Below are 19,442 nucleotides of genomic sequence, written 5' to 3' on the forward strand. Positions count from 1 at the left end.
CATGTTTCTGTGCTTGGCGACCAGACCATTTGCCCCATTGGCTCAGCAGCTCAGTATTGGGTGCATGACGCAGCCACTGATTAACCGCCACGTGCGGCGATGGCGACCGTTGAAGACGAGATCCGTTATCTTGCGATTTCTCTCCCTGGTACCTCGCTGCTGTTGTTTCATGATGTCTTCATGTCGATATCCGACCGGCTGAAATGGAAAATGAAAGCGCGTAGAACGCGGTGCCTCCCACCCACGACAGTACAGATTTTCAGTGGCCGTCCATCGATGATTGAAGTGGATCCAGTTCAATGATATACAGCATTTTGTTCTTGCAGCACGGTGAACCTCATTTAAAATACGTGGAAACGCGAATGTAGACTGGGAGATTGTATGAAAAGACATCCTTTATTTCCTTCTGGCGCTTTGCGAAAGAAAAAAAGAAAGATGTCGCTCTGAGCAGGCACACAAACACATGCACACACACATGCCCGCGTACACTCGCACACACACTCGAAGTACAATCTCGTCGATAAATGTTTCAATACATTAGCATATATTACACTCTGATAGCCCACTGTGGCGGCCCGTCTAATCGAAGTCTCTGTCCATGGAACCCGGCACCACGACAGGATCGGGATGTCGTCGTAAAAAACATTTGTTTCGTAGTTGAACTGGAGGTCTCAGGAGTACACTGTCATCAGGATCATCTGTGCACAAGGAGAGAAGAGAGAAGTACATTCATAAACTACTGTTAACTTCACTTCTTAGCACACATTCAACTGTTATACACTCATTCCTTACGGCTGACCGTAGTGACGGCAGACGCGAAACACATAGTACACAGCCTAGAGTTTTAAGCTGTAGTTAAGTATCGAATGACACCAAGGCGAACGCTTGCGGGACAATTTCAGAAGTTTGCTAAGGCTTGCGCTCTGTCTTGCGTAGTAGGAAGTGCATGTGTATACCTATATCCTGCCTTGTGAATGAGAGCGCCATTTCCGCGGTCGCAATAGACTGAAAACATGCCAGCCGCTATAAATGTAGGCTATGCGCCCATAGACAAAAACTAATGGCGCTTATTTTGCGGAAAATCGCGTCGTCGGCATCACAAACGAATTTTCGCTTTCTATTCCGCCATGATTAGCATCCCGAACCGCAGAGGAGCTCTACCACTTAGGACTGCACACTGGTTGGTCGGATGACGGGCACAGCTTTACATGTACAGTCATGAGCAAAAGTGGTATACAACACTCAGCCGATGGCGGAGCTCGGGAAAATTGCGCTGCAAGGCCATCAGCAATAGCTATTTGGGATCGAGACAATAGTGGTGGTGCCCCATTTTATCCACATGCACATGTCACAGTCGCTGTCCCTGTCGCTAGATGGCATTTAGATGCAGTTGTCCCGAGCTCCGTCACCGGCTGAGTGTTGTATACCACTTTTGCTCACGATTGTACATGTGCAGGGTATCGCAGCTAAGATGGACAAAATTTTAAAAAACAAAACCAAACCTGAGCTTTCTTTCGAACCGAACTCAAGTGAACGCTGTTAAGATTTATCTAAAACATCCTCTGATATTTCTTTTAGTACCGCCTCCATGAATAATTAGTCGACATCAACTAATCAACCTTTTAATATCACTCTAAACGCTCAGGTGCGAACTGGCTAGTTGTCGAGCGCGACGAAAATGGTACGACCCACATGCTTCCGACGAGATAGGCAGCCCTTTTTATTCGGCAAATGTAACCGCCAACCATGGAATCCCTTGTCGAGGAGCTCCAATTACACGAGCAGCAACAAAACAACGACATCAAAAGCTCAGTGTGATGCATTGAATTTGAAAGAAAGCTGACTTCTAAAAGCGAGCAATACACTGCGGCACGACGCCAGTCTTTGATCTACCCGGTTGACAGCCGAACTGGAACGAGCGAAGCAGCCAGGCACGAAACAGGGTCATTCTGCCGTCAATATTGAAGTTTATGTATGCATATAGTTTTCGTTCTCTACTGTGCGTCGCACATGGGGGCCAACCTCCCGCGGAACTTCAATCGCCGATTTCGTCGCCTGCGAAGGGCAAAGCGAAATAAACATCTGGCCCATATTCAGCTTGCATCACCTTTTTCCATGTTTACAAAGTTTCTCGTATTTGGGGAACCCCTGCATTTTACTTTCACGCTAACCAAATAAATCAGCATAGGCAATTCGATGCCATTTGTGAACGACTCGCACGTTTGTTTATTTTAGGACATAATAATTAGCCACCAAAAATTTAATACCTTACAGTCAGTGGTGTTTTGCCAACACATTTTTTTTCCTTCAGAACCGAGTATTGAAAATTATATCGAGAATATTTTCTTATCTGTTCATTGTCTCCTGCTTTCGAAGAAGTTCCGAGTTAAAGCACTCACACGTCGCCAACCTTTTTTTTTTTTTTTAATGCTGCGCCTGTAATGGTGTTATAATTTCATTTTTAGATCGTATTTTTTTTTTTTGACAAAGTAGCGCGGCCTGGTTCGTCATTTCCATTTATTTCCTCTTTTGCTGAAAGTCCGGTGAAGAGAGCAGGACAAAAAAAAAAAAAAAAAAAAAAAAAAAAAAAAAACAATATATAATAATTTTGCGTGGATGGCTGGCAGTACCGAATTTTTGCCGGAGGCCCTGGTATCTCATACAACGAAGTGTATATGTCCTCAGTCTGCTGCCTGATAACAAACTGTAAGTGGGTAAATAAACGTGATTCTGAGAGAGGCCTGTTAGCTTCTTGTGTAGGTGCGGCCATAATGTTAGCACGCTTCTATGTTTGAAAATTCATCACGCCTTCCGTAGAGAATATATGATGGTTACTTGGGTCCCTACGCTAGAGCACCAGGGGCATATGATCACATATGCATAAGATACTTATATGTTACGCATGATAAGATTTTATCACCAAGGCGTGTTCCGCATTATGGCCGAGACGGTACTTATCCATTGAATATTAGCGTGCTATCTACCCCTTGTTAAAATCGCACGCCAATTCCTAGCACCCAAGTACTGTGTGAAATACCGCCAGCGTTGTCTAGTCACGCGCAGTGAAAGTAGTTTCCAAGATCCTGGACAAATGGACACCTGAAATGTTTTCAGCTGATGTCCTTACTAACGTTCCGAGCATAGTGCCATAATGCAACAGCACGCGTTTTTTGCCCCATGAAAGGACAGTCGTCGAAACTGAAGATGTAGGGGTCGATGCAGCAATTGCCCCTTTTATGCTTTATTTTTCGAATAAACCTCGCAGGTAGTAAAGGAGACAAATAAAAATCAATAAAATGATTCAGTAGGAAAAATATATCCTTATATAACACTGTGCTCTATATCCAAACTATGCGTCCAAGTTGTTGCTTGGAATAACTGTATTTATGTGTTATTAATGTCTTAGCTTTATGATGTCATATCAGTGAGCTACTTTTGCTGTATATTATTGTTTTGTATAAAATGGCTGTGTGTACGGAGCAGCCAAGGGGGTCGCGGCCCCGTCGCGTACGATTACTGCCTTTTGTAGCATCCCCCAAGATTTTCTGTAACGAAATTTCTTGAAAGAATGAAAGAAATAAACAAAGAAGGAAAGAAATACAAAATCGTGCACTTTCTTTTATAATGCTACTGCTACTTCGCTACTGCTACTGCTACTGCTACTTTATAGTGCCAAGAGCTACTTCGCTGTGACGGAAATCTGTAGAATATTTGGTGTTGTTTTTCTTTCCTCTTTTGATGTTATATTTAATGGTTCTTATTGTAGTTGTTGCTAATTGCATCGTGTTTTTTTTTTACAATTGTTCAGAAAATAGCAAGGAGAGATAAGAATGCCTTCCTGAACATACAGTGCCAAGCAGTTGAGGACAGCCGCCAATTGAGGAACACAAGAGCTCTGTATAAGACAATCAAAGATATCAAAGGAAGCTTCTGTGCTAAGCTGGGTGTGATGAAGGACAAACGAGGCAAGGACCTCACTGAAGCCTCAGAGATAAAGAAGAGGTGGCAGGAATACACAGAAGAACTGTACAAGAAGGACCCGGATGTGCAAACCCAACATAGGACGGTTGTGATTACTGATCTCGAGCCGGGCATCCTGAAGAGTGAAGTTGAACGGGCTTTAGCCAGCCTTGCTAAGAACAAAGCTAGCGGAATTGATGGTATCCTCAGGAACCTTTATGAAGGGCAAGAGGCCACAGTCAGAACTGGGCATGGTCTTACTGATTGGTTTCCGATTGAGAAAGGGGTGAGACAAGGCTGCATACTGTCGCCCTGCCTATTTAACCTATATGCAGAGTGCATCATGAGGAAGGCCGGTCTGGACGAGTCTTCAGCTGGAGTGAAGATTGCTGGAAAACGTATCAACAACCTTAGATATGCGGATGATACCACTTTAATGGCAGAAAGTGAAGTGGAACTCAAGAGACTTTTGATGCGCGTACAAGAAGAGAGTGAGAAGTTTGGGCTTAAACTGAACATTAAAAATACAAAGATCATGGCGCCTTGCCCTATCAAGTCCTGGAGCATCAAGGGACAAGAAGTGGAAGCTGTGAGAGATTTTCTTTTCTTGGGCTCCAAGATTACCTCGGAAGGAGACTGCAGCCATGAAATTAGGAGACGCCTGCTTCTGGGAAAGAGAGCAATGGTTAGCCTTGACCGCCTAGTAAAGAGCAGAGACAGTAGTCTGCCAACCAAGATCCGTATAACTCGTGCTATGGTCTTTCCAGTTGTGATGTATGGATGCGAGAGTTGGACTGTGAAAAAGGCTGACCGCCGAAGAATTGACGCGTTTGAATTGTGGTGCTGGCGAAGACTCTTGAGAGTTCCTTGGACTGCCAGAAGATCAAATCAGTCGATATTGTCGACCATAAACCCTGACTGCTCATTGGAGGGTCAAATTCTAAAGTTAAAGCTCAGCTACTTTGGTCATCTGATGAGAAGAGCGGAGTCGCTGGAGAAAGATTTGATGTTGGGAAAGGTTGAGGGTCGCCGGAGAAGGGGTAGGCAGCGAACGCGATGGTTAGATGGCATCCTCGAGGCACTGCAGATGAAGTTATGTGATGTTAAGACGATAGAGACCGGAAAGCGTGGCGTGATATGGTCCATAGGGTCACGAAGAGTCGGACACGACTGAACTGAACTGATCCCCCCCCCCCCCATGTAATCTTTGGAGGGCCTTTAAGGGTAACCTGAATAAATAAATAAATAAATATAGTAATGGGCATTGCCAAACCCCGGCCAAAATTATTCATCAAGGGTACCGAATGGTTGGGAAGGCTTCATTAAAAACTGAAAACTAAGCGATTTGGTGGTTGTTCGTGTTTATGCATGAACTGCCCGACGTGTTTTTTTAATGCGAAAACATTTCTCGACCCATGAGTGGCGCCACTACAGCGCGTTGTCGTGACGCTGGGGCTACGTCGACCCGGCCTTCACTTGGTAGCGTGCAGAGACTCGGGGTTGAAGTAGGATTGAATCTTCGAAGTTGGTGAAATATGTACAAACAGGTTTAATGGCACTTTGAGAAACTTATTTACAAGATTATTTACACGAAAAAGAAGGGTACATCAGCAAAATGGCAAGCGTTAAGAGTTCATAGCGAGAAGCGACTGGATGAGCCGTTTACCCAGGGCTCAGAGCGACATTTCGTGCTCTGCAGCGTCCTTAAAACCCCCTATGTCCAGCCCCTCTCTGAAGATGCTGACCAACCAAATCCAGGGCACGCCCCTCAGGTATCGGCATCCAATCGAACACATCACTGCACTGATGGTCTGAAGCACTGACTGGTCCGGCATTCATTCGTTGGGCGTGATCACTTGTTGGCGGGAAAAGCTTGGGAACGGCGAGGAGAGGAGGTACATTTCTATTCTTCAGCAAAGAAACCACAGGCTGGTTCTGACAAGTGGTTTTACTTCTCAGAAACCCGAGTGCACGTGGCGCCGCATCCGCTCCCAGCATTGTCCGTTTTCGACAATTGCAAATCTTTCCTGCATTCCTGGGAAATCACTTAATGGCTGTATGCGTCATGCTCCTTTCTTGTCCTGCACGTCAGCGGACATGTCACTCTGTCGTCTCCTTTGGAAAGTAGGCATTCCTCACTGGACGATAGGGCTTATCGACTGGAAGGGTGAACAAAAGAAAGAAAGCACTTCCTGCATTTCCCGCAGCGGGACGTTTCTTTGTGTTTTTCCAGACGTTCTCTTGGCAGGGTCAATTTGGCATTTGCAGAGTGTCCACAAAGCAAAACAGGCTTACAAAACAGGATTCCTGGAAACAGGCTCACTTAGAGCCATTGGACCATCACCACATATTCACAGCACTTTTCCATGCCCACAGGCGAACAATAGAGCGCGCAAATGCGGATGCTTGGTCGTAACAGCCTCCTCCCCCGCCAGAAGAGTCTCGGAGGGCAGCAGTCCCAGCTGCTGCATGAAGAGACGACTTAATGGCCTGCACGTGAGCGCTTGAAGCTCGCTGTTGCTTGTCGCGTTGTCTTGATTGTTGTAGGCCAAATTGCTCGAGCTGTCTGAAACTCAACCACATGTCGAAGCAAGCACTCGGCTCCCGTCTGAAGAGACCAGGTTAAAAGAAAACTGCCATTGTTGTTCGAGAAAAGCCCACTCTCAAGACGTTCAGGACCCACGTATTCCTAGAAAACCAAACGTGCTGCTTTACATAGCCACACATATACAAGCGCACGAAAAAAAAAAAACCTGATTATCAATTTGGATACATGGTGAGGAACATCTCGGACCGCTTAGAAAGAGCGGCTAAGCGCGTCCGCATTCCCATTTAACTTCCCCTTTTTGTATCTTATTTCAAAATTGTACTGCTGTAAAATCAAGCTCCACCTCAGAAGGCGACTGTTCTTCGATGTCGCAGTTTGCAGCCAAGCCAGGGGACAATGGTCCGTCTCTACGGTGAATTTGGCCCCTCCAAGATAGCACTGCAATTTTTGAATGGCCCATACAATGCAAGCGCATTCTTTCTCTGACGCGCAATAAGCCCTCTCTCTAGAACTCAGTTTTCTGCTCAAGTAGAGCACGGGGTGCTCATTACCGTCGTCATCTCTCTGGCAGAGAACAGCACCTAACCCTCGATCACTGGCATCACACTGGACCGTGAATTCTCGGCCATAGTCTGGAGCTCGCAATACCGGACGGCTAATCAGCACAGCCTTCAGGTTTACGAAGGAGGCTTCCTTTTGTTCGTCCCAGACTACATTTGTCGGTTCTGTCTTGCGGAGAGCGTCGGTCAGAGGGCTAGCCAAAGCTGAATAGTCAGGGATGTAGTGATTGTAGTACCCAGTCAGACCCAGGAATGCTCGAATTTCCGTCTTCGTGCTCGGCCGCGGGTAGTCTGCTACCGCAGAAATCTTAATCTCGCTGGGTTTCCTGAAACCTTGACCTACATTGTGACCCAAGTAGTCCACGGTCGCCCTTGCCAGGCAACATTTCTCGGCCTTTACGGTTAGTCCAGCTTGACGCAAAAGGCTCAGTACAGCTCTTAGATGTACCATATGGTCCGCCCATGAGTCGGAAAAAACCGCAATGTCATCTAAGTAAGGCACTGCGAATGTTTCACACCCCTTTAAAACCCTATCCATGAGTCGGGAAAAACAAAATGGAGCATTTTTGAGCCCGAAACTCATCATTGTTGGCTGGTAGCTGCCCGTCGGAGTGACGAAAGCCGCGTATCTGCTGGCGCGTTCAGTGAGCGGTACTTGCCAGTATCCTCGAGTAAGGTCCAGCGTAGTCACATATGCCGCTCTACTGACCTGTTCTACTCTCTCCTCAATATTCGGAATAGGATACACTTGATCCCTGGTGAGAGAATTTAGCTTTCGGTAGTCTACCACAGGCCTAGGGTCTTTACCTGGACCTTCTACTAAGATCATAGGCGAAGCATAATCGCTTTCCGAGGGTTTTATTACTCCCAATTCCAGCATGCGAGTTACTTCCCTATCCAGAATTTCTCTTTGCCTTGGAGAGAATCGGTAGCACCTTGATCGCACTGGCACGTCTGAAGTCAGCTCAATATCGTGCTCAGTCAAATCAGTCCTGCCTGGCCTGTCCACGAAGCAGGCCTCAAACTCTGTTATTATTTCGCCCAGATCGGACAGCTGGGATTTCTTTAGTTCTCCTCTCTGCTCCGTCTTTTTGAGAAGCTCCTGAGCGTTGCTTCCTTTTCCGCCGAGGCAAATCAAGTTGTCCCCCATCTCCTCAGGAAGGTTTAACGTTAGATTTACCATGGTTTCCCTCTGCTCATAAGGCTTCATAAGATTGCAATGATAAATGCACCCTGCTTTACGCCTATCGGGGATTTTCACTGCGTAGTTAGTGTCAGAAAGCTCTGCAACGACTTTAGCAGGTCCTTCCCACTGTACTTCGAGCTTATTCTTGGAATCATTGGCTTGCTCCATAGCTAAGTCCTCTCGGGTTCCACTTAGAAGTCTCGTGAGATTACTAGACACCGGCGGCAAGAGGTTACTCTCAAGAACGTCCTCATTCCGCGTCTCATCAAGCTCACTTTCAAGTTGACTTATCTGAGATGCCTCGCTCTCAAAGTTTTCTGACCCGCTATCTTCCGCTTCGACCACTGTTTTAACTGCCGCTTCCTCCGCTGTGGAATTTTCTGGTATGAGCAGTGTAGCTAGTTCTCGCGCCTTTGAACGTGTTAAGGCTTGCACAACTCTGTCTCCGAACAGGATGCCCCTCTTTCGCAGTAGCATGTCCGATTTGTTGGAAAACAAATACGGATAGCTTTCAGGAAGCTTTCCTGAAACGGCAGCCTCGGTTGTTAACTTGCCGAAAGGGCCCTCGATGACCACGTTCGCGATTGGCAAGCACACACTCTGTTCCTCCACTACCTGGCGGATCCACGCACACTGTCCTGTATAGTCGGAAGGCGACACATACGCCGGATGGACAACATCCATCGTTGCGGCCGAATCGCGCAGTACCTTGCAAGGCTTCCCGTTGACTACTAGGTCATGCAGGTAGGGTTCTAAAAGCTGCATATTTTCATCGCAGTCCCTGACATACGAGAAAGCAATCTTTTCTTTCCGGCAGTTGACGGCAATGTGACCTTGCTCATTACACCTAAAGCATGTGAGCGGCTTCCTAGCCTCAAGCTTTTTCTTTGTGTTCTGCGCGTTGGTCACTTCCCCACTTTTCTCACTGCCGTCCTTTCTAGGGCGTTTGCCTGAAGAAGCCTTCCTTTCTTCGTTTGCAAATCTAGCAAAGTGCCTTTTCTGACGGTTATTTACACTGAACGTGGGATTGCGGAGCCTATCTACTGCTGGGTTGCTGAATTGTCGGCGCGAAGCGTACTCCTCAATGAGTTCGGCAGCTTCAGTTGCCGACTTAATTTCGCCTCGGTCCTGTAACCAATTTCTTTCTTTTTCTGGGAGGCAGCTATAAAACTGCTCCAAAAGAATTCGCTCGACTACAGCGTCCCTATCACGGTAGGAATCAGTGCTCTTTAGCCACTCGCCCAAATTGACTCTTAAATTATACAGGAATTCAGGGTAACTCTCGTCCCTGGACTTAGTAGCGTTCCGAAAACGTTGTCTGAACGCCTCGGCGCTAAGCCTATACTTTCTCAGAAGGCAAGCTTTGACCTTCTCGTAGTTGTCCGCGTCCTCCTTGCTTAGCCGCGCGACAACCTCCGCTGCCTCGCAGGGCAGAACCGTCAATAATCTCTGAGACCAAGTGTCTCGCTGGAAGGACAGTTTTTCGCAGGTTCGCTCAAAGTTAGCCAGATACAGACCGATATCCCCTGATATCACATATGGCTGCATGTACTTTGACATCTTGAAATCTGCCTCCTTGTTGAGACGAGGTACCGCTAGCTGGGGACAATCGCCCGACCTCTTGCTCAACTCTAGTTCTAATTTCCGGAGCTCAATGTCTAGCTTCTTTTCCTCTCTTTCACTCTCACGTTCGCGCTCCCTTTCCTCTTTTTCCCTCTCAAGTTCACGCTCACGCCTCTTTTCCTCTTTTTCCCGCTCTTTCTGCTGTCTGAGCTGCTCCTCCTTTTTTTGGACGATGAGGTTCCATGCTTCACTGAGCTCCTCATCATCGGCTCCCAAATCTGTGATTGCCTTTATAATCAAAGGTTTTCGTGCCAAACCTCTTGTATCAATTCCCAATTCCTCACACAATTGCAACAGTTCCGGTTTCTGCAGCTTTTGTAGGTCCATGATCGCTCCGAGTGTCGGCTACTTCCAAAACAACAGTGCAAACTACCAAACCTAAAGGCGTTTCAACACTTTTTACCAGTTCTAAAATCTAACCCTGTTCTAGAACCTGGTCCACATCAGAAGAAAAGCCAAGCACTCACCCACACATGCGATCGATGTTCCGAGCTGCTCTCTTGTTGGCCGATTGTTGCGCCTGCTTGTTGCTTGAGATGCCACCTCCGATCACAAGATGTGGCTTGTAGATTCTGATCCACCTCGAATCACCAGATGTTGTAGCTTGTAGATCCAGATCCCACCTCCAGTCATCAGATGTTGTGGCTTGTAGATTCAGATCCCAACGCTGGTCACCAGTTGTCGTGACGCTGGGGCTACGTCGACCCGGCCTTCACTTGGTAGCGTGCAGAGACTCGGGGTTGAAGTAGGATTGAATCTTCGAAGTTGGTGAAATATGTACAAACAGGTTTAATGGCACTTTGAGAAACTTATTTACAAGATTATTTACACGAAAAAGAAGGGTACATCAGCAAAATGGCAAGCGTTAAGAGTTCATAGCGAGAAGCGACTGGATGAGCCGTTTACCCAGGGCTCAGAGCGACATTTCGTGCTCTGCAGCGTCCTTAAAACCCCCTATGTCCAGCCCCTCTCTGAAGATGCTGACCAACCAAATCCAGGGCACGCCCCTCAGGTATCGGCATCCAATCGAACACATCACTGCACTGATGGTCTGAAGCACTGACTGGTCCGGCATTCATTCGTTGGGCGTGATCACTTGTTGGCGGGAAAAGCTTGGGAACGGCGAGGAGAGGAGGTACATTTCTATTCTTCAGCAAAGAAACCACAGGCTGGTTCTGACAAGTGGTTTTACTTCTCAGAAACCCGAGTGCACGTGGCGCCGCATCCGCTCCCAGCATTGTCCGTTTTCGACAATTGCAAATCTTTCCTGCATTCCTGGGAAATCACTTAATGGCTGTATGCGTCATGCTCCTTTCTTGTCCTGCACGTCAGCGGACATGTCACTCTGTCGTCTCCTTTGGAAAGTAGGCATTCCTCACTGGACGATAGGGCTTATCGACTGGAAGGGTGAACAAAAGAAAGAAAGCACTTCCTGCATTTCCCGCAGCGGGACGTTTCTTTGTGTTTTTCCAGACGTTCTCTTGGCAGGGTCAATTTGGCATTTGCAGAGTGTCCACAAAGCAAAACAGGCTTACAAAACAGGATTCCTGGAAACAGGCTCACTTAGAGCCATTGGACCATCACCACATATTCACAGCACTTTTCCATGCCCACAGGCGAACAATAGAGCGCGCAAATGCGGATGCTTGGTCGTAACAGCGTCGGCGGAGAGAGCGTAGGCAGTGTGTGTCGGCAATATGTGTACTGAGATCACAGCCTGTCCGTACGAACTGTTAATAATCCATTGCCTAGGCGATAAACACAACCATACCTAATAATCTAATTAGAGTAGGACCAATTCGATAGTAACCCCCAAATTTGGTTGGGCCAGCTCCGAAATTTAGCCCCCCGGAGCCCATTAAAATTTCACCTCGTCAGAATTGGACTAAAATTGATGTCTACCTAATCGAATATGACCAGTTCAGTGGTGAGCTGGAAATTGGGATGAGCCACCACCAAAACTTGACCATGTCAGAAATTGAGCGAAATGGATGTCTAATCTAAATCGAGTATGGGCAATTCAGTGGTGACCTTCAAATTCGGATGGACCCTGGACCGCCAAATTTGGACCTGTTGATAATTTCACCAGAATTGGTGTCTAACTTAATTCGATTATGACCAATTTAGTGGTGACCTCCAAAAATAGGTTGGTCGCCCCCGATATTTGGCCTCCCTGGGCCTCCGAAATTCGACTTCGTCCGAATTTCACCAAAATTAGTGTCTAACCAGAAAGTGGTCCGCTCAATGGTGACCTCCAAAGTTGGGTGCACAACCCTCAAAATTTGTTTCTTTGACCCCCAATATTCGATCTCATCCGAATTTCACCAATAGAAATGGTAGCTAAGCAACAGCAGCGAGCAACGAAATGAGTACTCATAACAATAACGGAACAAGGTCTCGCAATGCTTTTGCTTTTCTGCCCGCAAGCAGACTTAAGTGTACCACTTTATTTTATTTTAGTTTTTTGTGGTGCTAAGACATGAGAGGCATTTTTGTTTACTGCCACATTAAGTGGACAGGCTCACCTCTTCCAGGGAGATGGTGTTCTCCTTGAGCTTCTTCTCCACTTGGCTGTACCTGTCTGTGAATATGAAGCGATTTAAGGGTCAGCACACTTCGCTGTCCCGATGCAGTTCGAGCAGAGGGGGAAGCAGCGCACACACTCTCTTACCGTGGGCCAGGTACAGCTTGACTAGAGCTCCGATGAACGCCTCCGCTGTTATGGTGCAGTCTTTGGTGTAGCGGATGACCAGGCATTCCAGAACCTTGTTGCTCACCGTGATCCCTGCGAAAGGAACGCATTCGTATACTGCGCCTGTCGAGAAGGCCGCTGTGCAGACATGGTCTAGGGACAAGACGTTCCACGGGTTCTTGCAATACGCGGCGCGTTATTCTGTACATTCTGCCGCACCTAACAAACTATACCTCCATGAGAGCGCTATAACGTAGGTGCGACATACTTCCCCCAACAAACTGCCTCCATGACAGCGCTGGAAGGTACGTCCTAAAACTAACTGGCCAATAGCACTTCTGTCGCGGATAGATCAAACATTGTGCAATTTAGCGCTGTTTTCTGCTCCTCCCCCCCCCCTCCCAAAAAAAAAAATAATAATAATTGTAATCTAATTTATTTCTACCACTGACTGCCCATTACGCGACGACCTTCTGTGATGGATGGCATTGTGTAGGCTTCCATATACTGGGCAGTCATGGCACGGAGTACTACTTTCATATAAGAGCACCATACATTCTCTGCTATTTAGCGTTCTGTTTAACAATGAGAGCGAATTGTTTTGCCTGAATACCACCAAATGGAACACCAATGTTGTCACTAAAATCAGACAAGCCACTTAGATAGATGATACATTTGTAACCATGGGGGAAGGGGGGGGGGGGGGGGTCTCAAACGTAGCCGCAACTGCAGCGGTATTATCTTACCTACGCGGTATTATCTTACCTGCCTCCCACAAGAGTGGTCGCAAGTTGAAGCTGCTCGTACGCCCTTTGTGCGGTCGGTCAAACTTTACGAAGACACTCTGAATGGAAAGAAATAGCGAAAACGGTAATCAACCACAACACTCAAGATGTAATTCATGAATGGTTGAGTGGTACTTACCCGCCAAAAGTGAAGCATGCCCAAGATCAAGGGGACATCCTTAATGCTGATCTTGCCATTTATGACAGGCTGCGATCTGGCGTTAAGGCGTGGTAACGTGCAGCCAGCGTTGCGCATATCCTCTATTAATATTTTCGGAGGTGGCGCACCCCTAGCGTCATATACATCCTGTGCAGACAGCTTCAGAAATAAAAATCAACCACTTGCTTTCTGTGCAATATTCCGCACACTGCGGTGGTGGTTGTGCATATAACAGATTGAAGTGAGCAAGGGTATACAGACGGAAGTTATTTGCTCATGCATTAATTGCTGGCCTAGTTGGTTCCTAGCTGCTGGCCTAGTTGGCTCGAATACACAACAATTCACAAAAGCACAGACACGCACCAATGGCGAAGGCGACAAAACTGCGTAATCTTATATTTCTCTGCGCGTCCTGAGCTGCGGGACCATGTTCGCTCTAGAACGCCGGTTTGTGTGGCTCTCATTTTACTTAGTCGAGTGCCTCATTCTAAGAGCGCGAGACGCTTTGGTGCATCTAGAGCTCGCCTCCTTATTGCAAACTTACTGCTTGCAAGCGAATGACACTAGCGCACAAGCAGCTTTTTTTCTTTTATTTCTTTCAGTGCGAATAAGATGCATTACACGGTTTCATCAGAGCAACTTCAAGCAACCGCGTGAACGGGTAAAAAAAAAAAAAAAACTATCTAAAATATAGTTTTATTCCTTTGCAAGGTGTTCTGCATAGGCTGCAAAAGTATTAGGCAAATGAACATGATCGTTTCCTCACGTGTTTGGCACAAGGCGCCATTTCAGACAGATGCTGTTACGGACATATTTTTAAGACCTACGCCACTGGATACAGTTAAACGTCAGATCAACAACGCTTGTTGCAGCAATGTTTACCTCAGGTGCAGGGCGTGCGAACGTTGTTATGCAGTAATTCAGTATTACCATGTCCATTTGCGCCATAGAACCAACTTGAAAGATGGCTTGTGGCGTGTTAAGTACGAATCCTCCTAATCAAAAGTTGATAATTGAAGCCTCCACAAGTGATCATACGCAGTGAAGGTGCGGCGGTCATGCCGCTCTGCGAAGCCCAAGTTTGCGAGTTTGAGTACGACCGTAATGACCCTTATCCACAGAGGTCAAATGCAAAATTACCGGCGCACAGAAATTTCTGTGCCTGTTCAAGAGCATCATGGTGACCATAACGGGAGCCCTACAGGATATGGTGCGCCTTGCAGCTCAGACACGTAAACCTCGTTCAGTACTGTATGCAGATGACTGCAGAATCACTGCACCACTGAGAAGTTCTTAAGCAATCTCTCAGATCTCATGAGTTCGCCGCCCTCATAAATGCATGCTGTGGCTGTTTGTGTCCGTCGATGTGAAAGCACACTATAACCGCACTAGAATGTCATTAACTCGACATCGAGTTAATGACATTCTAGTAGAAATCAAGGAAAAGAAATGGGCATGGGCAAGGCATGTAGTGCGTAGAGAGGACAACCGATGGTCGCTAAGGGTAGCAAATTGGATTCCAAGGGAAGGAAAGCCTAGCAGGTGGCGGCAGAAAGTTCAGTGGGCGGATGATGAGATTAAGAAGATAATAGGGGGTGAAGTGAATGCAGCTGGCACAGGACGGGGTTAATTGGAGGAATGTGAGAGAGGCCTTCGCCCTGCAGTGGGTATAGACCGGCTGCTAATGATGATGATGATGATGACGACGATAACTCGTCTTCCACAGCACTGCTGAGCAAGTCATTTATCACAGAGCGCGGTAAGAGCGCTGACTCCAGCGCAACTCATTCGACACGTGCCGCTAACGTCACGCTGATGTTACGCATACAGTGCTTTCTTGTGCTTCCTTCCAACTCACATCTCTTGCAGACGCGCCTTTGTGCGCGCTTCCTCTTTTCATCATCTTTGCAGTCCAGTCACTATTAGTCGCTATTAGGTGGATGCGCCCCTGTTGACAAGTCATGCAAAATGAGACGACGTACGATGCGAGCAAAGGGCGGAGGATGCTTAATTGCGTCACCACTTGATCAGTCGGCCCGGTGGAACGCCCCCGACTATAGCTCGTCGCATCCGCGAGCGTTTCGCTGGGGCAGCTGATTGCGTGGCAATATACCATCTATTCGATCCGCCACGACGTTGCATGTCCCGATGGCTTTCCTGTCTGACTACGACTATCGCCATCGATGACAACCCAGTCAACTCCTACGCGGATCTAAAACGAGGCACCGTACTAATCACATGGGTGAATCGGTTAACTTTTATAAGGAATGCAGTTCGGTATTGTACTCACACCGATTAACGCATTGTACACTTGAAGAGCTCCTGCATCAAATGAGGCTTGAAGCAAGGCCAGGTTACCTCAACGCCATACATTTCTTGCCATTCCAGAATGCATTACAGCAGCTCACGTTTCCCTGTGTGGTCATCAACCTGACACTATACCATTTCTTGGAACATGTAAGCGTAGTGACTAAATTCCACACACCATTTTAAGCGCAGTCACCTTTGATTTGGAGCCTCTGACTGCGTAGCTATAGAAGCGCGGCCGGTAGCAGTAGTTAACCTCCTCGAAATACATCAGCGAAAAGTGATATCGGAGATGGCTCAATGATAATTAAGTGAACTAAACGAGCTCAGTAGATTAGCGTTTGCTTGATCACGACTTTCAGCGGTTTAATGACATGGTAAAAACCGCGCTTCGTTGCTACATCGCACTATCTCGTAAACGCGCATTTTGAGCTAGCTCACGCAAATATAATATATGCACGTAAAAGCATTTGCGTAAAGGAACGCTTCGGCAATTTCACGTCAGTAAGTACTCGCACAAAAAGCCCTTTTACAGTAGCAGACAATGCAAGAATGTTAGACTACAGCTAGTACTCCCCACTCTTAATGTTCGATGTCTCGTCTACATGCGTTCTGAGGATACCCTCGTGATTGCACGCATGCGCACGCCGCCGCGGCCGCCGCACTACTGTGCTGCAAGCAACCTAGCCCTTGCCCATCACATTTTTTTCCATGAAAGGATACATCCTTCAGCATGACAAGGTGTCGGCACAGCTCCAGAGTTGGCTTCTCCAGCAGAAGCTGCGTATCTGAAAGACACAGGTTTTCTGCGCGGAATAAGTCGAGAGACCTCTGTGCAGAAATGCGCAGACACATTCTCAGGCTAACCAAGCTCGGAAGCGATATTACAAAGAGCAATTGAGCATTCAAGTTTAAGAAGATTCAAATCAGGGAAAACACGCATCGTAAATAAACAGATCGATAGGGGCAATTAACCGCAAAAAGGGATGCAGAACAGAACACAGGGCGGCCACTGGCAACTTAATAGTTGCATTGAAACAACCCGGGAACATTTATAGATCAAATGGACTTGTGCATGTGAATATAAGAAAAGAAGAAAAGTGAACGAGACAGACGAGAAAAATATGTACGCAAACCATTAATGATGAACCTGCGCAAGCCAGGTGGAGAACATAATAATGAAACTAATTAAAAGCAGCTTGAATCGTCATATGCACGTAGTGTAAAAACACTAAAAAGCACGAAAATTGAAGAAATGGAGCGTGTTACAGGTACGCCGGAGCAAAGCAATACTATGAAAAGCAGCTCGCAGTGGCAGCGTACTTCAGAAAAGTGCTGTCACTGCTAGTTGCTTTTCATGGAGAAGTCTGGCGCGCGCGTAGGGAGCCGCTTCCGTTCATTTTGAATGCATAGTATTTTGTTACAGCGTGTTAGCATAGGCACATCTTGTCACTTACTTCTGGAGATGGCTCGCAAAATTTTCAGTAGCATGTAGGCGTCAAGCTCGCATGGTAGCTGTAAAAGGAAAATAGAAAACAAGAATGATATCGCGGGCATTATATTGAGCAAACAAGTAAATATCAAATACGCATCTCACAAAAGCGTTCGCGTCTGTTCTATATAATAACCCTTCTCACCATGCATGGACAGGCCGTGAGCTGTAATGACTAACATACGCGAGACGAAAAAAAAACATCTCTGTCGGGACTTCACTTTTAGAGCGAAAGCTACACTGCGCTAGGTTTCAAGCCGTCGGCGTGGCACCGTGCCACGTGACAGTTGCTTAGCAACTATCACGTGGCGAGCAACTGTCTATAGCTGATCCAAGAGTTGGAAGAGGAAAGAAGAAAAAAAAAGAAGAAGAAGACAGATAATTCGGTAGTTGGTAGAGGCGAACGACAGCAGCTAGTTGCTAGGACAGAAGGTTCGTTCGAACGTTGTGACGGCGACACATTAATCCAAGTGTTCGCCGAAAAGTTCGTTTCAACACTTACAGCTTCCGCTCTATCACTAGGTTTAAGCTATGCTTAAACCTCCACATTTTTTTTTATTTCACGCTACGAAGGAACTACCAAGATAAGATAGATAAACTAAAATTTAATATCCAACGAATCAGGTGATCTACCCACCCCACCGACACGCAGACCTCCCAAGACCTCCCAGCCTGCAACAAGATGAGAACACAGCGTTCTGCTCACCTTGTGCGCTAGCTTGGAAAACATGGCAGGTCCTTTTGGCTGCAGGAATGTAAGAGATGTAGGAGGCATCAGTATTCATTTCCTCAGATAACGCACGCACGCAAAAACGCTGGTAAAACACACACACACACACACACACACACACACACACACACACACACACACACACACACACACACACACACACACACACACACACACACACACACACACACACACACACACACACACACACACACACACACACACACACACACACACACACACACACACACACACACACACCAGGTTAAGAGAACGACACACACAAGGAGAGCAGAGTGATAAGTATACAGCTACATTCACACAATAAACCACTGTGCAGCAATGCGGCCATTTCAGTTCTGTAAGGATATGCTCTTACCATACGGGCGTCAAATACGCGTTTTCGCCTATCACCTGTTGTTTCGCTTCTCTTTCACATATCGATAATAAAGCCTAGGGTAACCGAGTGTTTCATGGCAAAACAAGGGGAAACCAGCGCGGGAAAGGAGGTAAGAAGGCAATAATTTTAAATTATTCTTTTGGTTCTCTACATCTTCACAACACGTTTAAAGCAATATCAAATGTATAAACATTTTACGGCCATTTTTCTGTACTCCATGATGAGTTTCGTATTGCACTTGTATCTCTGCAGCGATGCAAAATGAAAAACAAAAAAGCTGTGACAAGCGGGCATAACGGGACACGGTCACGCTAGAGAGCACGGGGCACCTTTTCGGAGAAAAGAAGACGGGACACCACGAACGAGTGTAACAGCCTGTGGAACAGGGCTCGTCTTCTGTTCACGTGACTGATAATCGCGCAACGCTGTTGGCAGAAAGTTGAACACTGAGCTCTCTGATTTAATAACCTGGCTCTACTATGAGCATTTCACACATTACATTCCGGTCATTTTATTTTGACCATTACAGTCTTGCACCAGGCTCTCAGCAAGCATAGTAGCGTGTACAGCACTCACATGACCCGTGGTCCCATTCTTCGTCAAGCTCAAGTTGCGATAGATTAGATTGTCGTCGTTGACTTCCCTGCATAGCAAAAAAAAAAAAAAAAAATAGAGCAGGTCAAGAATACGTCACCAAAGGTAGATGAAAGAAACCGTACAAGTCACAGATTTCTTCTTTCGGCACTGTAATCTCCCGCAAAAAAAAAAATATAATATATATATATATATATATATATATATATATATATATATATATATATATTCCTTCTTTCCTTCATATATATATATATATATATATATACACGCAAACAGAAAAGAGGGAAAACACCGAAAGCTTTAGCCTAGTCCTTATCGCAAGAACAGAGGAAGCAAATATTCCCAGAATTTCCCACGTGATCCTTACGAACCATGAAGATTCGTAACACTACTGAATAATCA

General features: G+C 46.4%; 1 protein-coding gene across 3 annotated transcripts in view; it reads right to left on the bottom strand.

The window, feature by feature from the left end:
- Window positions 1-385: 385 nt before the first annotated feature.
- LOC146204672 (calpain-9-like) overlaps window positions 386-19,442 on the bottom strand; it is a 119,944-nt gene continuing 100,887 nt past the window's right edge. For 2 of the 3 annotated variants that reach the window (XM_084589381.1, XM_084589379.1), the window contains exons 11-19: window positions 19,020-19,086; window positions 18,020-18,058; window positions 17,279-17,336; window positions 16,545-16,627; window positions 13,494-13,562; window positions 13,335-13,413; window positions 12,549-12,662; window positions 12,403-12,458; window positions 386-698 (exon numbers count right to left, since the gene is read on the bottom strand). In XM_084589381.1, coding sequence (XP_084445507.1) covers window positions 672-698; window positions 12,403-12,458; window positions 12,549-12,662; window positions 13,335-13,413; window positions 13,494-13,562; window positions 16,545-16,627; window positions 17,279-17,336; window positions 18,020-18,058; window positions 19,020-19,086 — 592 coding nt within the window. In that variant the 3' untranslated portion in view covers window positions 386-671. The remainder of the gene's footprint in view (window positions 699-12,402; window positions 12,459-12,548; window positions 12,663-13,334; window positions 13,414-13,493; window positions 13,563-16,544; window positions 16,628-17,278; window positions 17,337-18,019; window positions 18,059-19,019; window positions 19,087-19,442) is intronic. The other variant, XM_084589380.1, reaches the window with a different exon arrangement.

The sequence above is a fragment of the Amblyomma maculatum genome, chromosome 1 (genome assembly GCF_055883805.1).
Source record: "Amblyomma maculatum isolate TAMU_Amacu chromosome 1, ASM5588380v1, whole genome shotgun sequence".
Lineage (NCBI taxonomy): Eukaryota > Metazoa > Arthropoda > Arachnida > Ixodida > Ixodidae > Amblyomma > Amblyomma maculatum.